Source organism: Silene latifolia, chromosome 7 (genome assembly GCF_048544455.1).
Source record: "Silene latifolia isolate original U9 population chromosome 7, ASM4854445v1, whole genome shotgun sequence".
NCBI lineage: Eukaryota > Viridiplantae > Streptophyta > Magnoliopsida > Caryophyllales > Caryophyllaceae > Silene > Silene latifolia.
Genome location: NC_133532.1, coordinates 125,786,185 through 125,806,922, shown reverse-complemented (window position 1 = coordinate 125,806,922; position 20,738 = coordinate 125,786,185). Strand labels below are relative to the sequence as shown.

General features: G+C 38.4%; 2 protein-coding genes across 2 annotated transcripts; both read right to left on the bottom strand.

Annotated features, from left to right (window-relative positions):
• Window positions 1–3,234: 3,234 nt before the first annotated feature.
• LOC141590741 (cysteine-rich receptor-like protein kinase 25) lies at window positions 3,235–12,074 on the bottom strand. The gene is made up of 9 exons (XM_074411303.1): window positions 11,240–12,074; window positions 8,797–9,086; window positions 7,700–7,844; window positions 5,425–5,574; window positions 5,205–5,323; window positions 4,669–4,879; window positions 4,242–4,482; window positions 3,836–3,986; window positions 3,235–3,751 (listed from the first exon to the last, which is right to left on the bottom strand). Exons 1-9 carry the CDS (start codon window positions 12,066–12,068, stop codon window positions 3,416–3,418), a joined length of 2,472 nt encoding a protein of 823 aa, XP_074267404.1. The 5' UTR covers window positions 12,069–12,074; the 3' UTR covers window positions 3,235–3,415.
• Window positions 12,075–17,656: 5,582 nt separating this feature from the next.
• LOC141590739 (antimicrobial ginkbilobin-2-like protein) lies at window positions 17,657–18,508 on the bottom strand. The gene has a single exon (XM_074411302.1). It carries the CDS (start codon window positions 18,506–18,508, stop codon window positions 17,657–17,659), a length of 852 nt encoding a protein of 283 aa, XP_074267403.1.
• Between the last annotated feature and the right edge of the window lie 2,230 nt (window positions 18,509–20,738).

Below are 20,738 nucleotides of genomic sequence, written 5' to 3'. Positions count from 1 at the left end.
AACTCTTTATCCATTAAATGTAGACGTCCGTTTAATACCCCTATTTTTATTTTCCAAAGGCCTTTAGCTGGTATAGGTAATGATATCTCTTCATAACTGTGACTCGATACATCAAAACGCACAATCCGTAAATTTACCAAGCCACGATCGTAAGTCAACCAATACAAAGAGTCGTTAGAATTACAACAGCTAGATGGAATAGAATGAATACCCCGAGGTGGACTCTTAATCTTCGACCATGAATTATCCTTTAAATTGTACAAATAAGTATCGCACTCATCAGAATCCCCTCTTTTCCCATCGTAATTAATAATACTGAAAATCTTAAAATCGTCACTAACACAATCGTACACAATTAACTCATCACTGCACTTTCCGTGAATTGGTACTTTTCGATAGGCACGGGTGGCAGGGTTGTACAGAACAATCTCTTTTTGTTTCTTAAAACAAACCACTCCATTACAAATACCTATAATAATCCCGGGAGGGTGACGATAAAAAAATTTATTTTTATCGGGATGCGGCTCAAGAAGCTTGATGACGTCGGGATGTATATCAAATTGAACAAGGGGACATTGAGGATGGTCGACATCAAAAGAAGCGAGGAACGGCTTACCCGAACAGAGGAGAATTATGCTAGAGTATCGGATAAGGGATCGACCTAGATGGAGTTTGACAAACTCCGAACTGATAATCAGGTTGAACAATGACTTCGAGACCGACTTGAAGCGTAGAAGAGTTTTGACAGGCAGCCTTGATAAGATCTCTATAATAAGATCCTCCGGAAGAGACCTACTACTTGTTGTTTGCGTCATATTTGTAAATAAAACGATAATAATTCTAAAGTTTTAAACCAGATAAATTAGGGTTTATAGAAAATCAAATTTACCCTAATAGGCAGTATCTTTGAATTTGAAAAAACTCAAAGGTAACTTTGTAGAGTGGCAGAGTCCTACCAAAAATTACCCACTTACACCTATTAAATAAAGATAGCCCGTAAGGGCGGAGTCTAGTGATTAAAAATTTTGGTGAAATTTACGGGTGATACAGGTTCAAGCCCACAAAGAGCAGTCTTGTGGAATATTTATGGCCCGAGTCCATGTCTTTTAGTCTTATAAACTTCGAGTCTGTCACCCTCGGGTGTCTTACCTAGTATACGGGTTCGCAATCTATCTCATATACTTGAAGGTTTACCCAGTACGCACCGAAGTCGAAGGTAGCGGTTTCGGATTCCTTCGTCACAAAAGAATACTTATTTTTTTTTTCGTACATGATTTAGGAGAAAAAGGATTACGCATCTAAGGTAGTACCCAGACCTTGTAGTTTTTGAGCATATACACATTTTTTTCTGAGCATATTACCATTTATAAATATAGTTTTTGAGCAATATTATATTTTTTTAGTGTAATGTTTTAGTAAATGTGCTCAAAAACTTTATACTAAAGCAGAACTCAAAAAAACTCATAAAATAAATAAGAGGTACTACCCCAGATATATAGTCTATGAACTGATGCTTTAGTTATCGAACATAGATTTACATAACTATCTTTTCACATTCGTGAAAAAAATTATTTAGTCGAATTTGGTGTATTAGATGTAATTACAAATTGTATATGTTTGAACTAAACTAATAAACTTTTATAATCTCAGTCTACTACATGAATAATCTTACTAGCCCCCTAACTCCACCATTGGCTAGAAGTGTAAAACTTGGTACGATAAATAAATCTTGTATTAATTTTCATTTTCAACAATTTTTTGTCAAAAATCTATTATGAGAACAAGTATGTGTTAACTATTTTATATAAAATTTTATAAATATAGAAAACTCTATTATACCGTGTGTATTGCACAGGGTCTAAACTAGTTTGTACCAATTCCTCCAGACAACTAAAAATACAATATTCCATTATGTTTAAAAAAGTACATGCCTTTCAATTAACCAAGCTTTTTCCAATGCATAAATAACATCTAATTTTATACAAACACCAAGAGGAGTGAAATCAAAATAACCCAATAAACATGTAAATAACTAGGATTTAAACTCCTAAAAGCACCACCAATGAAAGATTGATTATTAAACTTAACTATGCAATTAGCATGGATAATTGCACCACCTTGAGTTCCATAATAATGTATAGGTACAAAATCATACGCTTCCTGCAAACATCGACTACAATTCTTGGCCGATATAACCGGAGTACATTGAACAAGGATATGAATTTTGTCTCGAGATCCACTCACCGGGACAACTCTTGTCGCGAAATTAGTCCTAGTCCAATTCCCATATTCAGCTTCTTTTATCAACCCTTCAATACTCGTCGATAATGTCCTATTATACGGCGTATAATCGGCCACTTTTCCGCCGCTGGGTCCCATGGCAACTACAAAACCCTTCTTATAATAATTTACGGACTGATTTGCATATCGAATGAAGCATAAATGTGAATTTAAGTAAATACCAAACACGAAGCATTCTTCGTAGACATTTTGGTTTAATTGTGCTTCGGTTGTGAGATGTACACATTTTTTACATAGTTTAGGAGAAACATCGCCCCAACAAATGTAAGACCCGTAGGCCTTGGCTCGAGATGGAGCAGTCGAAGTGGTGAAAAAGCCGGGAAATGGTGATTTGGATTCGAGAGAGAGATTGGAAAGAAGAGACGAGACGCTCATGTCGTAATTTTGGTACAATGGGTTACCGGTGGTTGTGTTGTTTCCTATGCATACTGCACTAGCACCGAAATCTTCATCATCTGAACTAATTGCAAGCTTGTTGAATATTGAGATTATAATTAAGAAGGTAATTAATTTGTTCGACAATGCCATTATAATTTTGAATGTATTCATTTAGTCATTTGTAAAATTTTGGATTTATAGAGTTTGCAAAATACTAATTAAGTAATTAGTAATTACATAATAGTTGCATAATCTATTAAGTCAAGGTCAACTGAAAACTAATGTGCTTAGATCTTAATATATTTAGTCAACTTCAAAGGATGCGGGAATCCGGATAGTAACATGCTTCACAATATTAAGTCTCTATAGTTAATAGGTATTATAGAATAGGTCTTAGTTCAGTGGTTAAGAGTTAAGACGATTTTGAATCCCTCTCGCACTTACATTGTACATACTAGTCTTGCGCCTAGTCTGATTAAAGATAAAATAATTACGGTTATTATGAAAATAACTCCGAAATTAAAGAGTCTTATTGGGTTACGATCAATAATAAAACTGTAACGAATAACACATAAAGGAGTTCAAAAGAACAACCTCTCAATAGTAGATAAATTAATGAGAGACTGTCTGTCCCAAGTTTTTTGTGATGTGAGTCCGTAACGTAGACAATAGCATGTAAACCACGCACACTGCACACATGTGGAATATCCACAATTTTTGTCGATTGATATTTGCTTCACCTAGGTTCGAGTTCAGTAACGGAGTCCTCATTTACCGATAAAGGTATAGATTTACTTGAGGAATGATCTGAATTATTAACTTCCTTTGGGAAAGATGTAATTACTCTTGGTCTGGCAAGGAAATCCGTTTGCTCAGGCAGCGGGAGAGTAATAGAGTAACTGTCTAATGTGAGGACGACATTTGCCATTGTCGGTCTATCTTGTACTGATTCTTGGACGCACAGCAAACCGAGCAGTATGCATCTCATAACATCGATATTATTTGAGCATGAATCTCTTATTATTGGATCCACAAATTCGAGTGGCGTTCCTGCTTCCCATTGTCTCCAAGCCTGCAGATATCAAATTATATTTGTTACAACTTTACTCGACTTTAAATCATTTTTACTTTTCGTAACATACTAAGGAGTCCTTACATAGCTTAGAAGGTCCTCGTCGTCACTAACTTGATTAAATGTACTGACTTTTCTTCCACAAATAATCTCCAAGACAAGCACACCGAAACTGTATGCATCTGATTTGATGGAGAATTGCCCTTGCAACACGTACTCTGGTGCCATATATCCACTAAAAGCACAAGTATTGGTTAGTGTTCATTGGTAAGGGATTCTACATGTTTAGTTAACTATTAAATAGGTTTCATTGCTTATATATATCTCCGTATATTGTGGAGCTGAATTGCAATACAGTTTCAGATGATGATTCATGTCAGCTAACCTCAAATCATTATAGGACTAAAACTCTGATGTTGCTGTCACATTTGGGAAACCAAAGTACTCCGTATATAGCAAAATTTATTTAACACTAATCATATTTACTTACTATGTTCCAATAACTATGTTTGTATAGTTGCTTTGGCTGTGATCGACACCAAAAATCCTAGAGGTGCCGAAGTCTGAAATTTTAGGATTCATGTTTTCATCCAACAAGATGTTACTGGCCTTAAGATCTCGGTGTATAATTCTAAGTTGAGAATCATGATGGAGATATAGCAACCCCCGAGCAATGCCTCTTATAATGTTGTAACGCCTTTCCCAGTTGAGTTGTTGTCGATTTTCCTGATCTAAAACATCATAGATCATACGTCATTTTCATGTATAAAACTTTATACATGGATGAGAAATACGTAATTGGGTGTTAGTCTTAAACAAAACGAGAACTTTCATTCTTGGAAACGTCTAAAAATAACTTGTCCGACAATTTGTCCAAAAATCGTACAAAATTATGAACGGAGAAATGAATAACTTACCAAAGATGAAATTGTCGAGGCTTTTGTTGCGAACATATTCGTACACAAGAAGCTTCTCTTGTTCAGTATAGCAAAATCCTAGTAATCTCACCAAATTCCTATGTTGAAGCTTGGCAACCACCAAAACCTCTGTTTTGAATTCTTGTATGCCTTGCCTAGAGCTTGCGGATAGTCTCTTCACCGCTATCAACTTCCCGTTTGATAACGTACCCTATGCACACAAATTCCCATCTAAGATAGTTTTTAATAGGAATAAATATAATAGTTAGGCCTCAACCATCATCTTAAGGTTTTGGTTGGGATGGTTCATCTATCATGGTATCAGCGCCAGTGTGACCAAGAGGTCACAGGTTCAAATCCTGGCAATCTCGGCCTGTGCACTAACCACTCTTCGGGCCCAATGGGCACTCGAGTGAGAGGGTGTAATAGGAATAAATATAATAGTTAGGCCACAACCATCTAAATTACCTTCTTTTCCATTTCAGTTAATTAGTCTAATTTGAGTTTTTTTTTCTCTTATTAAGTGAAGAGTGTACCTTATAGACGCCACCAAATCCGCCTTCACCTAGTTTATTTTCGTCAGAAAAATTGTTTGTTGCGTTGAGAAGCGTGTCAAAGTCATATTGCAAGGAGTCGGCGGTGAAATCTTGGTTAGCTATAACTCCAAATAAGAATCAAATTATTAAAGTGAGGAGATATCAACTTTTAAGCAGGTATGTAAGATCAAATATTAGACGTAAATGGTATTATTCTTACGAGTTTCGGCATGAGTAGAAACACCAACTTTTCTTGCTTTGTTCTTTCGAAGACAAACGCAAGTGCATATCAAACATAAGGCTACCGAGATAACAAGCAGAGAGGCTATTATGATGGCAACAATCACTTTTGTTGAGATTTTCTTTTTTCCTATACATTAAATTTTTTACGAGAATAGTTAGAATAAGATAAAGAATTATTTCAAGAAAGGGTATGGTGATTAGGGATGTCATTGGGGCGGGGCGGAACGGTGATGGATATAGACTCCCCCGTACTCGTATCTGCCAAGGAATTCTCACAGGCTCCCCCGTACCCGTATTAGGTGGGTATGACGTAAAACCCACTCTCGGCCCACCACCCATGATGGGTGGAATTTTTGTAACCGTACCCGCCCCACCACCCGTAAAAGCTCTACCCGTATCCGTCTCAAATGGGACGGGTGCGGGGGTACCCGCCCAGCTGACATCCCAAACGGTGATGGTGCTCGAGTTGATGTAGAATAGAGGAGTATAAAATAAACAGAACCACAATATCCGAACCGTAAAATCGAAAAAAAATATCAATATTTTGGTTCGGTTTTTTTTTTTTTGAACAGTTTTGCAAAGCGGTTCGGTTAACCAAACGGTTTTGACAAAGTGGTTACTATTAGTGTAAGTATGTTAATATTAGATTGTATATCTTTTAGTTATCGTAAATATCTCGTAGTCATATATTCTGGAACATTCCGTGTAACCTTTGTATTGACTATATATATGAGTAATATGAGATAACCCTTTTCAGGGGATTACATTAACTTACATGGTATCAGCCTAGGTTACCTCTAAACCCTAGCAACCCTCGATCCTTATCCCGTTTTTGGCCGCCAATCCCCGCCGCCAAACACCTTTCTTCCTCGACAACATGGTCGACCCCAGTAAATCTGGCTCCCCCCCGCCGCCCAAAGCCTCCCTCCACCCTGTGTACACCGTGTCCAATATCACAAACAAGGTCCGTATCCTCGACGGAACAAAGGTCACCTATGCCTCGTGGGTCCGGCTTTTCACTCTTCATGCCCGTGGGTACAAGGTTCTCGCGCACATCGATGGCACTCCGCCACCGTCACCTTCTGTCGAGAACTATAATGAATGGTGTGAGGTTGATGCCCATGTCCTTCAATGGATTTATGGCATGATGAGTGACGATTTGCTTCCCCGTGTCCTTGAAGATGAATTGACCGCATATCAGGCTTGGAAAAGAGTTGAGAATATCTTCCTCAACAACAAAGGAGCACGGGCCGCGACACTTGAACATGAATTCAACAATTTGAAACTTGATAGTATGCCCTCCCTCGATGCTTATTGTCAACGATTGAAGGATCTCGCCGGTCAACTGAAGGACGTAGGCTCCACAGTCGACAATCAAAGGTTAGTACTTCAATTGGTGCGTGGTCTTCCTAGTAGTTACGATACTGTCGCGGCCTACATTAATCAAACTTTGCCCCAGTTCGAAGCCGCTAGGAGCATGTTAGAATTAGAATTACACCGCACCATCTGCTCGGGAGGAGCCAAACACGGCCTTAGCTGCCACACCTGCCCCGCCCTCTGATTCGTCACAATGGGACGATAACTCCAATCCCAACGGTTCTCAGAATCGCTCATCGAACAGAGGCCATAACAATCGCCGACGCGATAATCGTAATTATAAGAAAAATGGCTCGTCATCTCAAAACAATCCCACAGTGCCCAACTCTGTTTCTCCGTGGTCCAATTTCACTATGTGGCCCTACCCTTGGACCCCTCCCTCCTGCCCCTACCCGACATACCCGGGTTGGTCTCCACCATGGCAGCCGTGGACGGGTTCGAATGCTAGCCGTGCTTCGTCCAATCGCTCCAATACCAGTGGGTCTCGCAACAATTTTGGACAAGCTCATGTTGCTGATCACGAGCAAGCCCAACCCACCGACCTTGCTCAAGCTTTCCAGGCGCTGGGATTGCAAGCTCCGGAACGACCTTGGTTCATGGATACGGGTGCCTCGTCTCACCTAACCTCCGATCCAGGTACGTTGGTTCCTCCTTTCAATGCATCTTCAATTCGTTCTATTATGGTCGGTAACGGTCACAGCATTCCGGTTCAAACCTCTGGCAATACTTTTATTAAAACACCGGACCGTACCCTTCAATTAACCAACGTTTTACATACACCAAAAATTATAAAGAATCTTATATCTGTACGGCAATTTACCAAAGACAATAACGTATCTGTAGAATTTGACCCTTTCGGTTTCTCTGTGAAGGACCTTCAGACTGGGATGACGATTCTGAGGAGTGACAGTAATGGCGATCTTTACCCCATGTCTTCCACGTCTGCGTCGTCCACAAATAATCAGGGTCACAGCTTAGTCTCTCTGTCTCATGATATCTGGCATAGTCGTCTTGGTCATCCTGGCCCCAACATTGTTAATTTTCTTAAGAGTCATTCTCGAATTAGCTGCAATAAAGAGACTAGCTCAAATTTATGTCATTCGTGTCAAGTTAGTAAACACAAACGTTTGCCTTTTTCTGATTCTACTTCTGCTACTGTTGCTCCGTTTGATATTATACACAGTGATTTATGGACTAGTCCTATTTTGAGTAAAAGTGGCTATAAGTATTATCTTGTGCTCATTGATAATTTTTCGCAATTCGTTTGGGTTTATCCTCTCAAAAATAAATCCGATGCATTTGATCGTTTTATCTCCTTTAATACTTACATTCACACTCAATTTAATCGCAAAATCAAATCATTTCAGTGTGATCTGGGACGCGAATTTGATAATAATCTGTTTCATGAATTTGCCACTAAAAATGGTCTTACCTTCCGCTTCTCATGTGCTCAAACTTCCCCACAAAATGGTAAAGCTGAACGTATGATCCATCGTCTCAATGAAATTGTTCTTGTTCTACTCTCTCACGCCTCCCTACCTCCCGACTTTTGGGTCGAAACCTTAAATGCGGCGGTCTATCTTCACAATATCCTACCTACAAAAATACTCCAGTTCCGCTCTCCCACTTCTGTTCTCTTCTCCAAAGATCCATCATATGATCATTTACGCGTTTTCGGCTGTGCGTGCTATCCTAATATTTCTGCCAAGCGTCCCCATAAATTATCTCCTAGGTCTCTTAGGTGTGTCTTCCTTGGTTACCCGTCTCAACAACGCGGGTATCGTTGTCTAGATTTAGCCAGTGGAAAAATCATTATTTCTCGCCATGTCACTTTCGACGAGTCCGTCTTCCCGTTTGCTGAGACTTCGCAGCTTCCGCTTCCCTCTTACTCCTTTCTTGACCCTCCAGCCACGCCCATCAACCCGCTCCTTTTTGACCATATAACCGAGCCACCCAACACCACTACCCATACCCACACACTCTCCTCGCCAGTCCCATCACCTAACCATACCGCCACCCCATCTTCCCCAACCACGCCTACTACCCAGCCACAAACACCCACAACCCAACCAACCGTGTCCCCACAGCCAGCATCCCCACCCGTGACCACCTCAACTTCCCCTACCACGCCTTCTACCCAGCCACAAACTCCCACGTCCTCTACCCCGACACCACCTCCCCCTCCTCCCCCTCCTCCCCCACCGCCCCCTCGCTCCATGACCACTCGGGCAATGAATGGCATTTTCAAGCCCAAGGGGTTTGCTGATATAGCTCACAACCCACCTGCTTTATCACCCATTCCCAAATCACCTACCCTCGCTCTCAAAGACCCGAATTGGAATGCTGCTATGCAGGATGAATTTAGTGCATTAAGGGCTAACCACACGTGGGACTTGGTGCCTCGACCCCGTGATGCTCATGTCATTCGGTGCTTGTGGCTCTTTCGTCATAAATTCCACAGTGACGGCTCCTTACAACGATACAAGGCTCGCCTCGTCGTTAATGATAAAACACAACAGGTTGGTATTGACTGTGATGAGACATTTAGTCCTGTTGTAAAGCCGACTACTATTCGTACCGTTCTTAGTCTTGCGGTCTCCCGATCTTGGCCCATTCACCAACTTGATGTTAAAAATGCTTTTCTTCATGGTGATTTGGCCGAGACTGTCTACATGCATCAGCCCCCCGGCTTTGTCGATTCTGCGAAACCCTCCCATGTGTGTCGGCTCCGTAAATCACTTTATGGTCTCAAGCAGGCTCCACGCGCCTGGTTTCAACGGTTTGCGACATTTATTCATTTCACAGGGTTTTCGTAGCAGTGCTTGTGATTCTTCATTGTTTATATATTCCATGGCTACTGAGATGGCTTATTTACTGTTGTATGTGGATGATATTGTACTCACTGCTTCTAGCACCACTCATTTGCGCTCTATTATTAAATCTCTCTCGCAGGAGTTTGCTATGACGGATTTAGGTGAGTTACACCATTTTTTGGGCATTACTGTTACCCGTACCGGTACTGATCTATTCTTGTCGCAAAAGAAGTATGCTGGGGACATTCTTAGTCGTGCTTCTATGTCGTCATGTAATGCCTCTACCACCCCGGTTGATGTTGGCGCTAAGCTAAGTGCCACGGCAGATTGCTGACCCGTCTTTATATCGCAGTCTGGCTGGTGCTCTTCAGTATCTCACTATCACCCGTCCAGATATATCTTATGCCGTCCAGCAAGTTTGCCTCTTTATGCATGCTCCTCGTGAACCGCATCTACATTTTTTGAAACGTATTCTTTGCTATCTTAAAGGTACGCTTACTTATGGCCTGACTTTTAAAGCATCCCGTTCTCTCACTCTAACTACTTATTCGGATGCTGATTGGGGTGGTTGCCCGGATTCACGCCGTTCCACGTCTGGCTATTGTGTGTTTTTGGGAGACAATCTCGTGTCTTGGTCATCCAAACGCCAGGCCACGATATCTCGTTCTAGTGCTGAGGCCGAATATCGTGGGGTTGCTAATGCTGTTGCAGAGACTTGTTGGCTACGCAATTTGCTTCTTGAACTTCGGGTTCCTATTAAACGTGCTAGCCTGGTTTATTGCGATAATATCTCTGCTGTTTATCTTTCGGGTAACCCCGTTCAACATCAGCGAACTAAGCATATTGAGCTCGATATTCATTTTGTTCGCGAGAAAGTACAGGTTGGAACAGTCCGTGTTTTACATGTCCCTGCTGCGTTTCAATATGCTGATATTTTCACTAAGGGACTCCCACGGTATCTATTTGATCGTTTTCGTTCCAGCTTGAGCGTACGGCCTCCTCCCGCTCCAACTGCGGGGGTGTATTAGTGTAAATATGTTAATATTAGATTGTATATCTTTTAGTTATCGTAAATATCTCGTAGTCATATATTCTGGAACATTCCGTGTAACCTTTGTATTGACTATATATATGAGTAATATGAGATCACCCTTTTCAGAGGATTACATTAACTTACCGTTACTTTGAGATGGAAGGAGTTCTGTTTCGGTTTGCAATTTTAGAAAATCAATTAACTCAACCGAACTATTTTATATACTAAAAACTAAGACAAGATTAATATATTATATACAAAAATTTGTTCTTTGATTTCATTATTCCTTTGCATTCATAGTTTGTTTTATTTGCTTCGTGTATGTAGATATCTGCTAGCTTAGTTCGTAAATTTATGAGCAGTAGTACTCATGACCTGGGTTCAAAGCCCATCAGCATCATATTCGTCCTGGTGGCTTTCTTTACACCAAAAGAAAAATACTTGCTGAGTTTATCTAGTAAGGTTGATAATGTTAATTTACCCCTACGTCCTGGTCATTTGTTTATTTATCAATTATCTATTTCTACTATTCGTAAATCATTCAGATAAATGAGCGGAAAATGAAATACCTATTGAGCGGCTTGGCATAATAACAGGGTTGGAACTACTAGCAATTGATGGAGACGGTGGCGATTGTGGCAGAAACGACAGATTAAAGAAGGGGTAAAGCTCGTATTGTACAAGGCAACTCGGCGTCATAATCTGAAAACCTCGAGATTGATCAAACATATCGAAACATGAAACCAAACATTGGTCACAATCACTGCGACTCAAGTCCGGTGTGCACTGTCCCAACCCATATATAGTCTCGAAAATGGAATAGTTCGCTTTGTCGACTGCGAATTTCTTGAGGGGCCCGCCTTCTGGAGCTCGAACTGCGATCACATTATTCATCATATTCCCTAATATTTCCATGAACTGTGTAGAGTTTCCGGTTATGTTGTTACCATTCTTGTAAGACATTGCAGGAGATTGATCCATTGTATTGAAAAAAGACACATTCGAATATCGAACCATACACTCGTCGTACCATATCACCGCAGTCTTCCCGTTAGGACAATACGTCTTAGGGAGGTCGACTGTGGTGGCGGTCACGACACATTGGTGACAGGAGGCTATGTTCTGGTCCCCACGGCAGAGGTACTGACCATAGACAACTTCAATTGTCGGATTTCCGACAGTGGTACGGTAAAACCCGGATGGGTTATTAGTGGCGTTGGAGACGAGATTGCGGAAAACCGTGTTTAAATTAGTTTGATATGTACTGCCATTGGCAAACATTGTGGTGTTTGAGCAATACTGGCTTAATCGATTTGGCGTGGATGTTGTTTTGTAGATCATAGTACTTAATATTATTATTACTCGGAAAAATGCAAATAAGTTATTATTTAGGTACATTTTTATTATTTGCGTGATTAATTAGCGTAACTTTTTTAAGCTGAAATAACAAATTATATTTGCCGATATTTTTTGGTGGATTGTTACATTTATAGACTTTTCTTCAAACTAATCAATGAAAAAGACTGAATTCTATATTGGTGGGAGCTAGAGTTGAAATTAGTGTCCGATTCCGTCGACTCTTGGAATTGGCTCGGTCAAAACAATCTCGAGTTCAATTCGTATTTGAGTTTAGACGTTTAGTTAAGTTTGAATAGAGCCTGATTTCACTGAGGTTCAGCTTGAATGAAGCTCGTTTCGATTCAGTTTTTCATTGGTTAGTTCTTATTTGTACGAGTATTTTATTTTAACACATTTATCGTCATAATTTTCAGGTTAATGTTAATTTTTGTAATATAGGATGTACAAAATTACAAATAGTCATAAATTCAGTATTTGACAGGTGAAAATTTAACATTTATTAATTAATTAAGTTTGAAAGTTCGTATTACTCACAGTGAAAATACTACTCATAGAGTGTATATTGAAGTTTGAACATAAAACAATTCATGTAGATTATTTATGTTCTCGAAGTGAAACGATATGGAATTACTCTTGTCATCAAGAAAAGTGATTCTGTATGAAAAAAACATTAAATAAAAATAATAAGAGCAACTTTTGTTTCTTTAGTTTTAATTTTAATTCTTATAAGTTTAGTTCAATTCCATGCAGTTCAATTGAGGTCGATTAAGTTCATTTCAGTCCAGATCAGTTCAGATTAATGTACAAGTTTGTATTGCATATAAGTTCATTTTAATTCAGATCAATTGATTTTAGATTAGATTCTAATAGTTTAATTCAGATAAATTCAATTCACAGAAACATCATCTAAGCGGAATCACAGAAATTTGAGTCAAAAGCACGTCCAATCGTCATTGGCTGTTAACATCTATATGACTTTGACTGTGAGTCAACGAAGACTTTGCTCTAAGAAAATTGAATATGGTAAGAGTTGACTTCAACCAAACGTATACATTACTCATTTTCACTAGTTTTGCTAACCGGATTTTTTTGAGTCAAAAGAGGGCCACATTGTCACAACTATGGTTTTACAACGGTAAGTATCCGTCACTTTGAAGTAACGAATACCGTTTTCCCTCACAAATGACCCAAATAGAGGAGAGAGGGAAGCACATGGGGGTGCCCCCACCTTGTCCCCCCTATTCGTTTTGTGAATGACATTATCCGTCACTTGCTCCGACCCATCTTCAGCAAGACTAATCCTCTATCTATAAAAGCTAGAGCATTTAAGATGATCTTATTGGCTCCTGAAATTTAGGGCATGAAAAAACAAATTCTATTTTCTTTTTTGAAACCCACGTTCTAAGCATATTTAATCACCCTCTTTGTTACTTTTAATTCTCTCTCATGTTCTCCATATTAATTATTAATGAACTCTATATTATATGATATGATGATATTATTATATAGTTAAAATATACAATCCCATGTATATAAATCAATTTTACATCACCTTCAAATTAGCCAAGAAATATAAAATTATTCAAAAACTTATTCAAATTGAATTATTCATTATTCTTATAATGACAGTAGGCTTCCATAGAGTAAAATATGAAATAAATATAGGTAATTCAATTAAATGCATAATGAAATAAAACTTTAGATCCACTAAACTAGACAAATAATTACTAAACGAGAACTTATTTTTATGCGATCATCTTGAGAATTTTAGTTGTTAAGAAACAATTTTAATTTCTAACACAATTTCAGAAATATTTTAAATAAAAAATACATTTGATACACTAATTTTATATCTGGAAATATTTTAAACAACATTAGACAAATAATTCGCCACTTCATATATTTTGATGAATCCACAACTTAACATAAAAAGTAAGAAAAAAGCAACGGGTTAGTCTACTTATATAATTTTTTCAAATGATTAGTTCCAAATAACTTCATAAATGACGATCTAATTAGATAGAGATTAGGTTAATATTAAGTTAAGATTAGTGATAATTTGTATGAGCAATTAAAAACGAACTATGCGCTGATTTGGAGTTATTTTGTTAGTGGTAAATGAGGCGGAGAAGATTAGTGATAATTTTGTATGCAAATTGGCAGAGCAATTTAGGGGACAAATATGATAATTTGTCAAGAATGAAAGGGTGATGTGTAGGTGAAAAATTCAGAGGAAGATAAAATAGGGGTAAGGTTTTTTTTTTTTAGGTGAATATTATGGGTAAGTATTAGGTGAGTATTTGGGCTTAAGGGGTGGGTTGGGCAAGTCAACAAGTTGATCACAATCCAAATTTGAAGAAAAAAAATGGAAAATATATGGGTTGATGACAAATAAGATTAGAATGGACGTTCCAAGATTTATGAGGGTGAGTAGGGCAATAATACAACTAATTTAAATAAAGTAAAGTATGCGAGATGTTTTAAGTTAAGACGATTTCAATTTAAGATTAATTATATAAATTGTACTAGATTTGGTCTTATAAGAAAAGTTTTGTCGACGGTTTTGCATATTTTTTTGTATGGGTCTAATTAGTGCATTATTGAGCATATGATTTCGTGTTATTTGAATTCATGTGTCCCCTCGAAGACGGGTTGTAATTGCATCGCAATTTTTGAAAACCCCCAATTCTTTTACCCATTAACATTTTAGAAGATTTCACGGCCGGATCGATGGAAAAGAAATTGCACGTATTGAGGGTGGGGTGGAACCAACCACGAAAATAAAAATATCCCCAAAGTGTGCTTGCCTCAGACTTCTTTCTAAAGTGGTTCCCGCGTGGCGGGAGTCCCGTTTGAAAAGCACGCAGCTGGGGGCAACACCCCTAGGGAATGGGGGCAATGGGCTCGGGGGAGAAGTTCACTAGCTATCAGTCATCCGCCGAAGAAAGGAGGTTGCAACAGGATTTCAGACACAAAATAGTTTGTTTATACTAATTGCCCGCCAAAAATAAGTGATCCTTTCTTAAATGGACCTCCATAACTCAGGGAAAGAAACTCATAACTCCAAGCTTAACTCATAAGAGAGTGTTTTACACGTATACGACTATTTTTGTTTCAAATGTTTATAATTTTATATGATGTTTTTTATTATTTGTAAATTTTTAATTTTGTTGGTTTATATTGTTTAGAATTTGAAATTAAACAATTTATACCAATATTTTGATTAAGAATTTTAATAAAGAAATTTTTACACGACTCTAACATAAACTCAAAATAATAAAAGATTTATGAAAGTACTTTGCTTAAAACCAATGTAGATAAAGTTTTAAATACATCTAATTATCGTATTTTGTTAGTTTCGTGTTTTGTTAGTGTTTGCTCTGGGGTTCCCCTGCTTCGTATTACCAAAAAAAAAATCCAATTATCGTATTAACTAACATATTTCAAATGTTATGATAAAAAAATCTAACCCGTGCATTTTTTGCACGGGATTAAAACTAGTTGATGGTTTTAATGCTCACGAAATTTAAATTCAATTGAAGATTACTATCTTTCATGTGTTTTCCAACGAACAAGTTGGATATTGCTTATTAACATGAATTATAAACTCAAAAAAAAAAATGATATCTCTAGAGATTAAATTTCATAATATTAAAAGATTGCTTGAAAATAATAAATAATTAAACTTTATTTGATCTGATATCAAAATTAAACTAATAATGTTTTTATTTCTAAACCAGACTCCCGATGCGGATCGCAAATATGATATTGTCAAACTTTTCAAGAAACACATATACGACTAATTAAGTTCTTATTCTTCTCGGCTTATTATTATTATTATCATTATTAAATTATTCACTTTGCTAAATTTAGTTCAGTTTAATTTTATTAAGTTTAGTTTCACTCATCATTTCAGCTAAACTTGACAAAATTGACGGGTTTGAATTACCCAACTCAATTAACCCGACCACACACCCAAACTCAACCCAAATGTTTATTGTTACACACTAATTATTATTCATAAATAATTTGATAATAGTTGATCCGAAAAGGGCTCGAACCGAATAAGCCAGCCAGAACTCTTGCAAATTCAAAATTGACCCAACCCAAGCTGACACCCGACTAGGTTAACCCATTTCCCAAGTCTAATTTCAGACAACTTCAGTTCATTCCAACTCTATATAACTCACTTCAGTTCATTTTAATTTCAATTATTTTTAATCCAAAAGAATCGGGCCTAGTTGGAGAATAGAAACAAACCAATCTTGTGGAGCATGATTTACGGTGTAGTTTGTCAAAAATATCCAAATGAAGAAAGATGTCATCATCAAGTACAAATGAGATGACGGGAATTTCGGGATGACTTTTGTTGGTGTCCATTCATTCATTCACAAACAAAATATAATTCAAAAGGTGGGCAACATGGTCATGGTAAAGTTGAACAAATAGCAGGTGAGATTCCTCTAGGAACGAGACAAACGGTTGGTGCGAAAGTATGAAGGCTTTATCCTAGTGATCATGCCGATTGGGAAAGTATCATACAAGCTCGAATCCCCTACATGGATGAAGTGTAGCAATCGGTGTAGAAATCTTGTTTTAAAATCACTACATGTAGGGATGGAAAAGTGTCCAAAACATGATCTAAATTTACTTGAACAGGTTCTAGTGAGACGGGTTTAGGCTTGGGTCTTGACACATTGGGATCCATCGAATGTGGATCAAGTCTGAATCGCCTAGGTCCTATACATAGGATCCGCCTTAGACATTGTCCTTTAAGGTGTGTTTGGATTTAGATATTTGGAGGGAAAAGAAGGGGGGGGGGGGGGGAGATTAGGGGATTTAAAATCCTTTATTTGGATAGCAAATAAGGGTGGAGGGAAATGGAGGGGGAGAGATTTGAAGGGATCCAATTCTCCTCCTCCAAGCCTAATCAAAATCTCTCCACAATAGACAAGATTTGGAAGGAAATTGTATCCAAGTAATCACACTCCATTCCCCTCCCCTCCCCTTCCCTTCTCTCCCTTCCCCTTCCCTCATTCCCCCTCCCCTCCCTTTCTCTCCACTTTTGCTATCCAAACACATCCTTAGGGATATTATTCTGCCAGGGTAGGGATGGACGGAAGTTTCATGCACTCGTACTCAACAAGCAACACTTATACCCGTAACCGCTCTAGTGCACTATCACATCGGCGCCATATACTCGTTAAGACGTTAACTATCTATTTTATGTGATTATAATTTCGTAAAAGATAGGTTATACATATTAATTTTCAACTAGACATTGAGACGTCTCTACGTCTCAATGTCTTGTTGTCTCGACTTGTTCTTTCAAAAGGACTCGACTTCAGTTCTTCTATTATCGTCATACTTTGAGTTCATCTTAATAATTGAAGATTTCGACGGGTGTCCCAGGACAAAATTTATAAAATATTCGCAATAATCTGCTTTTTAAATTACTCCTTTTTATAATTTTTTTTATAAAATTACTACCTTAAAATGTTATTTCCTTAAAATTTGCTGCCAATTCCCGCCTTAGACAACTAAAAATACAATATTCCGTTATGTTTAAAAAATTACATGCCTTTCAATTAACCAAACTTTTTCCTATTCATAAATAACATCTAATTTTATACAAACACCAAGAAGAGTGAAATCAAAATAACCCAATAAACATGTAAATAAATAGGATTTAAACTCCTACAAGCACCACCAATGAAAGATTGATTATTAAACTTAACTATGCAATTAGCATGGATAATTGCACCACCTTGAGTTCCATTATAATGTATAGGCACATAATCATACGCTTCCTGCAAACATCGACTACAATTCTTGGCCGATATAACCGGAGTACATTGAACAAGGATATGAATTTTGTCTCGAGATCCATTCACCGGGACAACTCTTGTCGCGAAATTAGTCCTAGTCCAATTCCCATATTCAGCTTCTTTGATCAACCCTTCAATACTCGTCGATAATGTCCTATTATACGGCGTATAATCGGCCACTTTTCCGCCACTGGGTCCCATGGCAACTACAAAACCCTTCTTATATTCATTTACGGACTGATTTGCATATCGAATGAAGCATAAATGTGAATTTAAGTAAATACCAAACACGAAGCATTCTTCGTAGACATTTTGGTTTAATTGTGCTTCGGTTGTGAGACGTACACATTTTTTACATAGTTTAGGAGAAACATCGCCCCAACAAATGTAAGAACCGTAGGCCTTGGCTCGAGATGGACCAGTCGAAGTGGTGAAAAAGCCGGGAAATGGTGATTTGGATTCGAGAGAGAGATTGAAAAGAAGAGACGAGACGCTCATGTTGTAATTTTGGTACAATGGGTTACCTGTGGTTGTGTTGGTTCCTATGCATACTGCACTAGCACCAAAATCTTCATCATCTGAACTAATTGCAAGCTTGTTGAATGTCGCGATTATGATTATGAAAGTGATTAATTTGTTCGACAATGCCATTATATTGTTGATTGTATTCATTTGGTCATTTGTAAAATTATGGATTTATAGAGTTTGCAAAATACTAATTAAGTAATTACTATAAGAAAGATAGATTTAGGTTAAAGCTTGTGTATATTACAATGAGATTATGGGGTATTTATAGGGATACAAGGAGGGAGATTAGGCTATATGCAAGATATGCAAATATACAACTTTCCTAATTGCTAATATATACATAATCAATTTGCTTTATTTTTAGGTAAAGAATTATATGAGGATATTTGGGTTGCTTGGTTGAGAAGGTGGTTAATACGCCCCCGCAAGATGGACGTCCGATGAGTAAGGCCAATATTGTTACGTAAGCTCAAATGATGATCCCTGTGGCGACGCTTCGCGGGAATGTCAGCGAGTTGGTCCTTGCTTGCGATATGTTGGATGCGGATTTGACCTCGTTGAAGTTGTTCCTTGACAAAGTGAAAGGATAGCGCCATATGTTTCATTCGGGAGTGAAAGACCGGGTTCTTGGCATATAGAGTAGCAGAGATGTTGTCGCAGAATATAGCTGGAGGTTTGGTGACAGCGATATGAAGTTCATCAAGAAGGTTGCGAAGCCATAAGGTCTCAGTGGTGACAGTTGCGATAGCACGAAATTCGGCTTCAGTGGTGGAGAGAGCAAGGCCATGTTGCTTTTCAGAAGACCAGGAGATAGGATTTCGACCAAGATAGACAGTGTAGCCTGACGTCGAGATGTAATTATCTTTTTCACCTGCATGATCTGCATCACAAAAAGCATGAAGACAAGAGGGTGAATTTCGATACAGTTGTATACCAATGGTTTGAGTGCCTTGCAAATAGCGTAGTAGGCGTTTTAAGGCGGTCCAATGTGTGGCTGTGGGATGGTGAAGAAATTGGGCAAGACGGTTTTAGCAAAGGCAATGTCAGGCCTAGTTAGTGATAGGTATTGTAAGCTTCCAACGATTGCACGATATGTCGCGTGGTCTTGAACGGGGTTGTGATCTTCACGTGTCAACGACGGCGAGGTAGCCATAGGTGTAGTGTTAGGTTTGGCTTCAATCATTTTGTATTTGGTTAATAGATCATAAATGTATTTGGATTGGTTGAGGTGTAAACCAAGAGCATTAGGCGTGACTTCAATGCCTAAGAAATACGATAATGGTCCAAGGTCTTTTAGTGAGAATCGCTTCGATAATTGAGAAATAAAATGGTGAAGTTGCGGTGGATGTGGTCCGGTGATGATAATATAATCCACGTTGTTAGGGTGCAAACCCTTGTCCCACATCGGTAGAATAAAGATGGAAGATCATCTTTATAAGTGTCCAGAAAATATAATAGTACGAGGCCTTTTGGGAAGGAGGCCAAGAGTAAATCCGTGAGGGCTTGGCCCAACACGGGATATTCACGCTTCCGCACAACACACGTAGATAAGCATATATATATAGGTTGTTTTGGTACGTAAAATAAATAAAGACGAGTCAAAAATAGATTGCTTAAAGCCATAGGTAATGAGATAGGTTTTTAGCTCAGTGTACCAAGCTCGAGGAGCCTGTTTTAAGCCATATATCGCTTTGTTGAGTTTGCAAACATAATCAGGTTTTGTTTGGTCAACAAGGCCGAGGAGTTGAGTCATAAACACATCATCATTTAAGGTGCCTTGGAGGAAGGCATTGTTAACATCTAATTGTCTTAATGACCAAGATTGCGTGACAGCCAGGGATAGAATTAGACAGACTGTTGTAGGTTTTACGACTGGACTAAAGGTTTCGGTGTAATCAATGTCGGGTCTTTGATGGAAGCCCTTTGCAACAAGGCGTGCCTTGTGTTGTTTGAGGGTGCCATCCGGATTGTATTTATTGCGAAAAACCCACTTACAGCTGATAATATTGGTAGCTGAATTGCGTGGGACAAGGGACCAAGTGGAGTTTCTTTCGAGAGCAGCGAATTCGTCTTGCATAGCTTGTCGCCAATGAGGAAGAACGAGAGGTTGCTTGATTGTATTGGGGAGGTTGTCAGTAGACGGAGAGGCGTGTGCGAGATTGGCATAGCGAGGATTTGGTTTGCGAATGTTATTATCAAGTCTCGTGGTTATAGTTGCATAATCTAGTAAGTCAAGGTCAACTGAAAACTAACGTGCTTAGATCTTAGTATTTAGTTAACTTCAAAGGATGCGGTAATCCGGACAGTAACATGCTTTACAATATTAAGACTCTAGTTAATGGGTAGTGGGTAC

Bases quoted from the DNA above. Each gene is read 5' to 3' on its own strand.
- LOC141590741 (XM_074411303.1), bottom strand. From the start codon at position 12,068: ATGTACCTAAATAATAACTTATTTGCATTTTTCCGAGTAATAATAATA. The intron at 9,087-11,239 runs GTATTTCATTTT...GAGCTATATCAG, and splicing joins TATGCCAAGCCGCTCAATAG to CAAACCCCTTGGGCTTGAAA. The intron at 7,845-8,796 runs GTATGGGTAGTG...TGTTGGGGCCAG, and splicing joins CTGGCGAGGAGAGTGTGTGG to GATGACCAAGACGACTATGC.
- LOC141590739 (XM_074411302.1), bottom strand. From the start codon at position 18,508: ATGGCATTGTCGAACAAATTAATCACTTTCATAATCATAATCGCGACA.